This window comes from Cyphomyrmex costatus, unplaced genomic scaffold (assembly GCF_001594065.2).
Source record: "Cyphomyrmex costatus isolate MS0001 unplaced genomic scaffold, Ccosl1.0 scaffold23, whole genome shotgun sequence".
Classification (NCBI taxonomy): Eukaryota; Metazoa; Arthropoda; class Insecta; order Hymenoptera; family Formicidae; genus Cyphomyrmex; species Cyphomyrmex costatus.
In genome coordinates, this window is record NW_017276368.1 from 621,777 (window position 1) to 634,847 (window position 13,071).

At 26.1% G+C, this 13,071-nt stretch overlaps 1 protein-coding gene across 1 annotated transcript in view; it reads right to left on the reverse strand.

Annotated features, from left to right (window-relative positions):
* LOC108773963 (dynein heavy chain 1, axonemal) overlaps positions 1-13,071 on the reverse strand; it is a 94,603-nt gene that overhangs the window by 18,238 nt on the left and 63,294 nt on the right. The window contains 14 exon segments of the mRNA XM_083287323.1: positions 1,319-1,421; positions 3,657-3,893; positions 4,913-4,919; positions 5,429-5,516; positions 5,519-5,592; positions 5,770-5,932; positions 6,315-6,397; positions 6,400-6,538; positions 7,648-7,863; positions 9,110-9,270; positions 10,545-10,707; positions 10,777-10,865; positions 10,868-10,981; positions 12,236-12,354. Coding sequence (XP_083143449.1) covers positions 1,319-1,421; positions 3,657-3,893; positions 4,913-4,919; positions 5,429-5,516; positions 5,519-5,592; positions 5,770-5,932; positions 6,315-6,397; positions 6,400-6,538; positions 7,648-7,863; positions 9,110-9,270; positions 10,545-10,707; positions 10,777-10,865; positions 10,868-10,981; positions 12,236-12,354 — 1,756 coding nt within the window.

A 13,071-nucleotide genomic window follows, 5' to 3' on the forward strand; every position in this document is an offset into this window, starting at 1 on the left:
GATTTAATATAATAATATATGCAACTTGTATTCACAAAAAATAAATTTTAAAATTTACATTTAATATTAAACATTGAATAATATCAAAATGCATAAACAAATTTTTTCCATAATCTTTAAAAAAATTGTAATTATCAATTATTTTACTTATACTTAAAATAATATTTTCTTAATTTTTAGATTTATAAATAATTTTAAAATAAATATTGTTACAGTTTAAATTTACAAACTTAATTTACTTATCTATTCACTATTTGTTTACATAATTAATATAAATGTTTTATTATTAATTATATATAAAATATTTTTAAAATAATAATAACTTTATTGCATTGCATACATTTACAAAATTAGATGAAATGAGTAAATCGAGATACATAATAGTGCCGAGTGAGCAAGTAAAAGGCGAGGCTACAGCAGCACAGCTAACATATGATCAGTGATAAAAAATGACAGTTTCATTACCACTGTAATTATAATTTATAATATATAAATATTGAGAACAATGCAGAACAAAATCTTCAAGTTTTCATATTTATATACCTTACATATTTAATTATTTGTTATTCTATCCATTTAAACTTTTAATCCTTTTTAACATATCATTTTACAAAAATCTAATATTACTAATTAAGTGTCCATCAAATGTGTATGGTAACAATCGCTAGATTAAGTTAAAATTGCTTATAAGCTCTGCATTATGATTTATAGTTGGCATATTATTCATCACCTATCTTAAATAAAATACTTAAACGTTTATTATAGTATAAGTTATAATTATGATAATATTGTATAAAATAGTAAGTTTAAGATACTATTTACTTAATTGTTAATTTCTTATTTATTATTTTGTTGAAATATCGCATACATATATATATTTTACGATATTTTACATTTTCGTATTTCATTGTTTTTATATTTGATGTTTTACTTGTGAAATGCTTGTTTGGCATAATACAAAAGGTCAAATTAAATAAACACAGTATTTTTTCATTACGAATAAACTGCTATATAAGCATACTAAATATACCAGAAAATTTTAAAAAATGCCAATTCTCGGCAAATTCTTCATATTATTATATTAAAATTAAAAAAAAATTTTTAACATTGTGTGTGACATGTTAATTACAAAAGTTATATTAAAATGTATATATGTATATAAATAACATTTAAGAAAAATCTACATGCATGTAATTAATATATTTAAAGTAGACATAATATTGAGTTTTGTTTAAAGGTACTTATAATAAAAAGACTGTAGAGACATGTATTTTTAGTTATGTCACACTGTCACAATGTCACACTTTATTATACAAACCTGAAGCGCGGCATCCGGCCAGGGGCAAAACCAATCAATAGTACAGCAATTTACTAGTGCCTGGAATTGTCTGATGCGAGAGCGAAATGTATCTCCAATCGGACTGAATATTGGAAACGTATTAAGCTAATTAGAAATTTATGGTGAGTATTAGTGAGGTATGTAGATTAAAGTCACATAGATGTTTTATAATTAAGTTTTAGAATCAAATAGCAACATGAAAAAGTAAATCACACTTTGTAGAAATTTATAAGTTTAATGGTTTTTATAAACATTCTCATAATAAACAGTAACTATTTAAACAATATTAAATTTTAAAGATCGTCAATGTAACAACATAACTAATACGAATGCGAAGCCTATAATAGTCTAGTTGGATCTTAGTTGCTTATATATAATTTCGCGTGAATTTATATTTTTAAATTAATATAAATTAAATTTATATATTTACTGATATATGTAGTCTTTCTAAACTGTGCGCCGAACAATTATCGGTCTTGAAACGCAACTCTAATAAACAATCTGTTAAATCCTTTAAGACTATATTCTAAATGCTTTTAGTTTAGCAAATCTTCTTATACATAAATACTATTTAATTATTATAATTCCATATGTACCATATATAATATGTATATTATATATACTTGTATGATATTATTACATATAAATAAAGTAACATTAAAAAATTCAAATTTTATTTAAGAATTAAAAAATCGATAAATATTATCATTTTTTATGAAATTTCCTGTTTTAAGACATATAAATATTAACAAAATACATTAAAATACAGTTTAAGAAATAAATGATCTTGGAATGATTGATAAAAAGATCATAGAAGAAGGAAATAGCATAGAATGAAATGTATTATACTTATATATATATATATATATATATATTTGTGACAAAATTTTTATAAAATTGACAATTTTAATATTAATCAATCTCTCTCAATCGTGAACGATTTGCGTATTCTATGAAAAAATGACGGATATCAAATGGAATACTGTCTATGCAAAGAAATTAAGTTTGTCGATCAATAATCTATATTTTCTCATTGGCCTCTCTGCCATTTCCATATTTTATCTATCTATCAATATTGAATGACTTTATAATTACTTTTCCATCGTTGTCAGAATAATTCCTCTCAATAATCCTCAATATGTCATATTCTCAAGAGATTACATCTCTTTTGAATTAAACAACAATATAACGAGTATTGCGTATTATTTAATTATATACATATTAAAAATTATTTTTAATATTTATAATTTATAATTCAATGTATTAAAAATAACAGAAATATCATACTTTTAAATTGTTTAATAAAAATAGCTTATAAACTACTTTTAGTTTATCGAATAAATTATTTAAAAAATTTTAATTTTTTTTATATGCTTTTGAGTAATGCTCCTTTTGCATAACTTTTAATAATTTGTAAGTTTAAGAAATAATAAAATTTTATATATATAAGATATTAAATTTGCTAGAATTCGAATTTATTTATTTATCTCAAAATCTCATTATTTTTAAGTGTTATTTTAACAAAATTTAAAGGACACACTCAACAGATCAAATGCATGGATCACTTGTGTTGCAAAATTACGCCGAATATGTATATTAATTCTTTAGCAAATAACATTCAATAAATTTTAATAGAAACTTGCGCTAATATCATTTGCATCACATTTATCACATTCCATCTGAGATTACTTTTACATGGCTTAACTTCATGACATATGTGACGCAAAATGAGATTAATGATTTCATAGCTACTAAAAGCTCTGTGACATTCAATCTGTATCAAAATCGTGACTATTCGTTATAAACGTACAAATCTCGCAAGTGAATCTTTACTGCGGGTTTATCATATCGTAACAAACATATTTTTGCGTGACTTGAGTATTGCGTGTCTAGTATTTTATTTTATAATTATTGATAAAAGTCATGTTTTTTTTACTTCTGCAAAGACTTTATAACGTCACATAAATCTCATTAATTTTTCAGAAATACTTGTATATTGAGATTATATCGCGATTATAACGATTTTATTCAAGTTACATTGCAAACTGATATAATTACTTATATAGATCATGGTCCGTATTTAGAACGCGCTTACAACGATGTTAGCGTTCTAGCATGTTATAGTTTACGTTACGCATACTATAGAATTTCAGAGATAAAAGCGTGCTTTTATCAATAAAAACGCGTTCTTAATATCTTAATAATTCTATTTTAATGTATAAATATAATTATATCTATTTGCAACGTAACTTGAATAAAAATATATTAAAACGCCATTAAGGAAACTTATGATATTTATATTTTTCAGTGAAAATACTTCATTGTAATGACAGCGTGGAAGTTGCTTCTAACTGCTTTTTGGTAAACAAAGAAAAGGTTGTTTCTATTGATCTGTAATCCAGCTTCTGGTGCTCTCATTGCTTGATATATTTTGTCAACTTCATCAGTTTGATATACGAGTATGTTTGGTACGTCTCCATTATTTAGGATGTTGTTTAAATCCTCTAACATGGAGTCATTTGTTATCCATAAAACGTATAATTTCGTGGAATATCTCAAAGATACAGTTTAAATATGGAAACGGAGTTTGTGTTTTAGTTTAAAGAAATGCAATTATCCGTGAATAGTGATTATTGCAAATAAATTAGCCCCTCAAAACTATATATAATTATTAGTATAATGATCTCGGTTTAACTATAAAGTATAAAATAAATTTATATTTAAAGCGTTTATTTTTTAATATAAAATTAATATAAATATATAAGTATAATTTGGAATCTTCTATATGAGTATAATATATAATATATAAAATATATATTATGTATAATCATGTACTGTAAAAAGTTATAATATAAAGATTATGTAACTTCAAACCATTTTCAACTAAAATTTACAAAATATCTAATAATTTGTTTTTAGCATCCCCAGGCATATGTCTCATATTATGCGTCGTCTGCAATACATGGAGTAAAAAGTAAGAGTAAGAAATTGACCAATATAACAATTGATTATTCTTCTCACATTCGACTGTGATTGATCAATTTTTTACTCTTACTTCTTACTCCATGTATTGTAGACGACACATTATAGTGTTACTCTTCCGATTGTTATAATCCGACTTTTTATGCTCAAAATAAATTGAATTTTTTTATTTTTTAACACGAGAGAGTATATATCTATGTACGTGAGAAAATACAAAGATCTCTAAATATCTTGAAGAGCTTCAGTTTGAGAAAAAAAGATCTATTTAAAAATTATGCATTAAAAATTTGCTTATTACAATTTGATCAAGCCTGTGAAAGATTAAAAGTAGTGGAAAGAACCTTAGATTGTGTTCCAGATTTTCAATAAACAAATTTTTTTATGCTTAATCTTTAAATGAATCTTTTTTCTCAAATCCAGCTTTTCGAGATATTTACGAGTCTCCGCACTTCCACTACACACAAGTACCTACAAACATATATTCTTTAGTGTTGAAAAATAAAATAATTCAATTTGTTCTATTTCAACAAAAAAAATGTCGGATTACAGCAATCGAGTATGCCTTGGAAAGAGTAAGAATAGTACTGTAACTGAACATCTGTCTAGTCTAGATGCTGAAAGAATTATTAGACATTTGTAAATTCGAAATGATCAAATTTTTTCATTTTAGATATTTTCATCTTTAGGTTAAATATCTCAAAAAATTACATTTTCAGGGTCACATTTGTAATGAGCACATTAAAATTTATTATACTAGAAACAACTTCATTTATTTTAAGAACAAAAAAAGTTGAGTTTTTGTCGATTAGTGCGTATATATAATTATTGTTATTTATTATATATATTATTATATAATTTGTTAATAACATTTTATGTTTATAAATTCAACCTCTATTTTTTACTTTAAGAAATTTTTCATTAAGATTGTAAAATATTTCTTCAAGATGTATTTTAACATTTATTAAATATATCCTTTTAAAAGGTATAGTAGTATTTGTTCGTGAAATATACAGATTAAAGCGTAAATGATAAGAGTATTTAGAAAGTTAGCATTTTTTATTTTCTATTCTACATTTTCAACTCTACATTTTCTGGTTTATATTTTACCTGAGAACAAAAAGACAATAGGTTGATCTTGCAACCCTGCTTTTAGCATTACGTTTTTGATGTCATCACGCCAGTCGTGAGTTGTATATAAGCTTTGCTGATTCCAATCTGGTAACAATTGTATTCCTTGATATGCAATGAAAGCTTTGTCAAGCTTCGACGTCCTATAAGAACAAAAACATACTTTGTTCCGTATTACCAGCAGTTGCAATATTTGTTCTTAAACGGAGGGATGAAGGCATATATATAAGAAAAAAGTATATATATACATAAAATGTAAAGATATTATTAATTATAAAATATTTCAATATTTTCATATTTTAATCTTAAATACAGCGTACCTGATCCACTCATTCCAAGCAGTAAGGCATTTCCTCTAGGTTGTCGAAGTATTCGTGTGATTCTACAAATATGATTTATTGCATCTTCAAAAAATACTAATTGCATCGGTGACGTCGTTAAATCATTATAACTATGTAAAAAATCGAGTAGAATACTTCTTATCTATAAATATATAAAAAGAATTAATGTATGTAAAGCAAGATCTTTACTTTATGGTTATATTTACAAGCGTTACAATTTATAAAAAGAGTGTTATAAAGTAAACAAAAAATCCAAATTTTTAATATAAAATTTGTATATTAAATTATAAGTGTTATAATGTCCAATAACAATAGTTGCACATACAAATTTAAAAATATCAATTATTAAATTTTACATTAATTATTTTTTATTGTCAATCTTATTAATTATTAAGTATTATTACGTGCAAATTGTTAACTGTTAATGACGCTTATAAGATATTACTTACAAATTATAATATTATGTAATACTAAATACAAGGTATGTGTTAAGTTATGTGTTAATTTAAATAAAAGTAAATTACTTTTTCAATGTTTGTTATCTCTTCATATTCTCCTACAGGATTACAAAAATCGCTATAAAAAACGGTTTCTTTCCTATAATACTGTCCGCATCACAATGGAATTTTCTTTCCAATATATCGCGTAAGAGCTAATCGAACCATTTTTTATCATCGTCATTAATAAAGCGATCGCTAAAGACTCAAATATTTTCATGATACCAAAGTAATAAGAATTTCTCGCGAACCTGTATAATGTCAAAAAAAATTAATCAAATGTGATACAAATAAATGTGAATCAAATATTATTTAATATATGTATATAAATGTAAAGCAATTTTTAATTTCTACAGAAATTAATGAATTGCTTAAAATGCGAAAGATATGTCGATTTCCGGTAGATACATGATTTTGTAGTAACACGTATTTTTGACAATAAAACACACGCAAAGCATTTAATGCTACGCTGACAGTATATGAATAAAACACTATATAGAAATCCGATTAAAATAATCTCTCTTTTAAAGAGAATTGCAAGCAATGTTTATCGATTTATACGTAGAGAGTGACCTGCTTTGTCGTGTATAAAGCTACTTGAGCAATAGTTATTTTTTCTACTTATTGTCAAACACACAAATTTACCCTTTTTTATATCAATTGTACAATAACGATATATTGCTCGTTCAGTGTCAAAAGCGCCATACATGAGTCAGAGCCGAAGGTTTGTCTGACTATACACGTACTTTAATCACTTGAGCACATATTCTGTTATAATTCTTTCCATCGTACATAAAAATCTGTTATTATTGACAAGTGCGTTATTATGACTTTTTATTTAAATAAAATGCAATTTTTTATTTAGAGATATTAAAAAAATTATATTTTGATGCTTAATAATAATCATATTTAAACTGTGTGCTGATTTGGTCTGTTGGATTAGAAACGTAATCATAAACTGAAATTAGAAACATCGCCAATTAATTACATTAATTGTTCATTTTTTTTATTAATGTAATAAGCATTCTTTTGCAGTATGTATGTATACATATATATATCTATGTGTGTTTCAAAAAACGCTATGTATATATAGATATATTGTATAAATTCATTTGCTATATATATGTATATATATATATATATATACTTCAAAAAACTATAATTTATAATATTATTTCCATTTTTACTTTATGTTTGCATTTTATGTCTGACAGCATAGTTTACAGAACGGAAAAATGTATTTACAAATTTACATATAAATAATAAACACCGAGATTTGTTTCGACTGAAAATAAGATTAATTTTATTATTTGATTTATTTTTATATAATTTCTATTTAGAATAAGAAATTTATACTAACTAATATTTTTTTGGCGTCTGCCATAAGGATGCCTTGGAACACTTTGCTTAGATCGCGAAGATTAAAACTGTAGTGTGATTTATTAGGAGTTGGTAACATTTCATTGCGTGTAATTGTGAAGACCTTTAAAGTGGAGTCCACTATGTCGTCCAGTAGGTCGTAAAATTCTGATATGCTTGACATCCATGAGTCAAGAATTGTTTTAAAGATATATGACTGTAAATTAAATATGATATTAGATCCATTTTGTATTTTAAATATATCGTATCATTATGCAAACATATATATTTATATACAGATAAACAGATTTAATATTTAGTTTTTATAAAAAATAATCTTTTTTTGAATGAATTCCTTAAATAATTAAAATTAGTTTTTAGTGATCACACATACATTTTTTTTTAAATTATGTAATGTAATTCTTAATTTAAATTTACTTTAATACAATTTTAATTATGTAAATAAGAGGATATAAAGATATTTAAATTGATCCTCTGAAAGTTAAAAAGAGAATTGAGAAGAGACTTTCTAATAAAAGATGAACTTTAATATTGAATTTTAATTCTGAGTTTGTAGGAAAAAAAATCTGAAATGAGGATACCCTATAACGCGATCAACGTACCAACCACAAGCTTATATTAAAAAATAGATACTATCCAAATTTTATTTAAAATTTACACATTTTAATTTATTGTATATAACGTTGATGATAACATCACTTTTGATTCAATATTTAATTAATTAATGTTAGATGACATTGAAATGTATAATATAAGAATCGAGAAATTCTCTGCAGGAGATATAAATGTGTTTGGCATGAATATTTAATCAGCGATACTTAAACTCAGACCCGCCTCGTCGACCTTGGTCGAAACGTGCACAGAAGTCTCACGGGAGTGCGGAGTCGGCGGGGTTCGTTATGGACTTCATTATATCAACCGGGCAGGTGATTATGATAAATTATAGTCGGTATGGTCTCGATTTACGACATCTAATTGCGACGAACATGAAGGAATAGGGTAAATAGTGTAAGCTACAGTGCCACACAGAGTTCCGTCTTTCCTACGAGTCGTGATTATACGCGACTGGGTGTGGATGTCAATTTGATGGAAGAAAACCTGACGACGTAGTGGAAGGAAACATACACGTCAAGTATGTGCAGTTCCGGGCGTAACAAGATGTTGCGTCGTCGGAAATTTTTTTCTCGAGATTATGCGACATAGATTTCTTTTACTTTTTATTTGACATCTACAATGTTTGAAATTTCGCGTAGAAATTTCATCCAATCAAGCAATCTTATTTTTTACCTTAAAATTATGATTTCAGTGAAATATCACATTTTTATTTCTAGATAATAAAAATAACATAACTAATTTTTCTTGAATAATTGTCGATAAATATAAGCAAATAATGTTAATGTATTTAACATATAGTTTCACACATATATACTGTATAAACTCACTTTTGCATCGTCCTTCATCTCTGGAAATGCAATAATATGGAAATGCCGTAAAAGTCTAGCAGTTATTGGGTTTCTTCCACCTCCGGGATGTCTCATAGCTGCGACGAAATTCACATCCTCGATCAGCCTGAAGGATCCGATCTCCTTTTTGTCATACCACCCTAAGGAAAATCTATCTCAACTTAAATTTTGATTGCTAATTACGGACTATATCTTGTCGCATCAGATAAGCAAGGTTTCATTTTTCGTTTAATTAGTGTTTTAATCTCAAAGAAAACTTTAATGAAAGAAATAAGGATCCTAAGATTTTCTTTATTTATTGAAGCTTTATATACTCAGTAATCAGATGATAAGGTAATCGGATAAGATTATATAAAACTTTTTTAATGGAAAATTCCACAATTGTATAATTTGTTCCATATCATGGATAATATATATTAATATTTCCCCATGGACATATGTGGGATGCATACGTCCATATTATTGGATTCCACCCACGTAGGAGATCGATTCTAATGGCACGGGTGCCTTGGGGAGTATTACGTTTGTAGAAACAGGTTATTAAAATTTGTTGAATTCTCAATGCATCATACGTACTAGAGGCAAGTATTTCATAACGCTAGGAATTATTATTTTTCTTCAACTATTAATTTTTTTTCCGTTTTCCATAAAATGCGAATTCTACAAAAACAGTCATTACAACTTCGTACATTATGTCGTATTATTTTTTTAGAATTATTGATTTTCTTGTAACTAAAACTATCCAATTACCTCAAGAGCTTTTACACAAGATCAGAGTTTTCATTAATTTAAGAGTTAATTTTATCTTTGACACAATCTAACTGTGAAAAAACCATTTAAACTGAGATTTTAATGAAGAAGGAAATAGGGAATAAGATTTTATTAAATTCTATTCAAGTGAAAAATACTTAGCTATGTTTTGATAAGAAAATAAAAAGTTTTTTTATTTATCGTTATTATCCGTCTATTGTATACAATTCATGTGAGATATAAAATTTATATTTATTTATATAAAATATATATAGAGTATAAAATATTGTTAATTCTTCTTTCTAATTAAAAGCTGAATAATTTCCTGTATACTTTTTGTAGACATATTTACAATTATACACAATTTAAAAAATAGATGTTAATATAATATAAAATAGAAAAAGCACAAGTAATTAAAATTACGTAAATAAATTAATCAAAATTACATATTTATTATATCTTTATAATAACTCTATATAAATTTATTACAAGCAAATATATTTGCAATCAGCTTTCTGTGTCTAATATAATTTTTAATTTATTTGTGTTATTTCCTCATATATGTTAATTCATTCATTACGTTCATTTATTATGTTTCCAATAATTCATGTATCAACTCAAAATTAACTGAATAATTTATTATAATGTTGTCAATTTCACTTACCGTTAAAATCCATGAATTGGCGAATTAATTCAATCGCTGGTTGAGCACCACACGTATCCAGTGCCGGCATATTCAAGTCGTCGATAAAGAAAACTTGCTTTTTGAGGATTGGCGGTCCGTAGATACCTCTGCGTCGCTTGTCTAATTTCGCGTCAATTAAATCCTGCAACAAATTGGAAATTATAATCTTATTTCCTGTTCAAGAAATATGTAATTCGCTCTCTTATTGTACCTGTATTTGATTAGCCGCAGTTCTTGCCAAGAACGTCATAAAATCGCAAATGTATTTCTTCGGCATGTTACGTGACAGTTTCGCTGACACGTCAGAGTTTTGCCGCTTCCGGTTGTACCCACGCAAAGTATATTTGTCTCGTTAGTGAGAAGATATTCGATTAATGCTGCGCTTCGTACACTGTCCATAGTTGGAATTATGATATCTGTAACAATGTTACTTTGAAAAAATTAACAATATATCGAAAATAATCTAACATATGATAATTTTTAAAACGATCCAAAATGGATTAAAGGCCATGGCACATAAAAAACTTAAAGCAGTAAGACGTAAGTAGTAAGGAACATGTTGGATTGGCTACTGCTTACATTATGGCTTTATGGACTGTATTGTGATTGGTCAATTCGCTTACTGTTTACGTTTTACTACTTAAGTTTTTTTGTATGCCATGGCCTTAAATCTGATCCTATATTCTGTTCGTTTTTTATCCATTTTACGTATAAAATGAGTAAAAGAAGTAAACAATAACTTTTTCCTTTGCTTATTTATAGATAACAAAATAAATAATTAACCGTTTAATAATAGAGCTGGGATCAGACTATATTGTGTCATTCTATTTTTATTGTTTATTAGATATAAAACAAAGAATATATGACACAATAGTGTTGATAATATGTTCCCCGCGAATACAGCTGTAGAGTCGCACCTGACATTAATGTTATCATTAGATAGTAAAATACAGAAAATTGTATTAAAAAGATATAAGACAAAGCAAATACAATAATTGTGTGCAAGGCAATATCTCCATATAATATTTATTGATACTGCGTTGATAATTTTTTGTTTATAATTTTATTATAAACAAAATAACACTCCAAACGTCGTATAAATTAATGTTTCCTTATCAATATAGCTACTGTTTATAAATAACCTTTCTTTATTAAAAAAATTTGTAATCAACATTTTGATAGAACATACATCTAAATAGCTCATTAATGATCTATAGTTCTATAATAATGAAGAACAAATAAGCAGCAAAGTGAACAGCTTCTTATTTTTAAAATTAAAGTTTATTCTATTTAAGCGAAAACTTCTTAAAATATCAAAAGAAACATTTATTTATTTTATTTTTTTTATTATTTAATTTCACATATTTTTATTAAATTAAAAATTAAAATTTTTTTATGTTACTTAATAATAAATTAAAATAAAGCTATTTATTATTTTATTTGCATTATTAAAGAAAACATAGGAAAAATACACCCTCTCTGTAGATTTTATCTTTTAACATTTAAGAGATTCTCTTTGCTGCTTGTTCGTTCTTCGTTATTACATCAAATAATTAACAAGCTAATTAGTTACACGCTCTTCGAGAAATAAGAAGAATATTTACATCTATAAATATAAAATATTTAGCTTTGCTTAAATATTTTCTTGATAAAATAGTTGTATAACTTACCCATGTATTTTATTTTTGGCTTTACTGTGATAGATAAAACTCCGTCTAACCACTCGTACCACTTTGGTGGAATTGGCTCTCGAACCTCGATTGGATCAGTGAATCCACCATCGTGTAACCTGAATAGTATATTCTATTACTTTTATATATACATAGTCACGTTTAATTTACTTTACGAGCATGTAGAAAGGATTAAATTCTTTGTTAAGTTACATTAGTAACCCATTAACGCGCAGAAGAACAACATTTTTTGTTTGATTTCAAGATGATTTTTAACACACTAAAACATGAAATATTTCAACGAAACTTGGTATCCTAAGTTTTGGGGGTCGCTCTTTACGATGGTGTTGTCAAAATTATATTTCGACTATTTAAAAATTTAATATAGCAGTCAGAACAAAAAAATGACGGAAAAATGATCGACATTTTTTTTAAAAGATTGTTCTTGAATTGATAACAATTTTTCTAATTTTCGACAAGTACACCATCGATAGTCAAAATAGTTGTACTTTAAGACTCTATGAAATTTTTGAAATCCATTATGGTGGATCCGAAATGGCGGCCGAATTGATAAAATCTTGACAATTTGGTGTTTTCTTGTACAATTTTCTTGTACAGGCATGAAAATACAGTAGTATACCAATCGATTAGAAAATTGGGTGATTCACCTTTTCGGAACTACATCCTTTTTTTTCTTTTATATACCATTTGAAATATCAATCTTCAAATTGTTCAGAGTGTTAGAAGTACGTGAAAATTTGGAATCATTCCAAAGATCGCGGATTTAACATGGCAACTCAGCAACTACCAAAAATTATTATACGCAAATAAAGGCA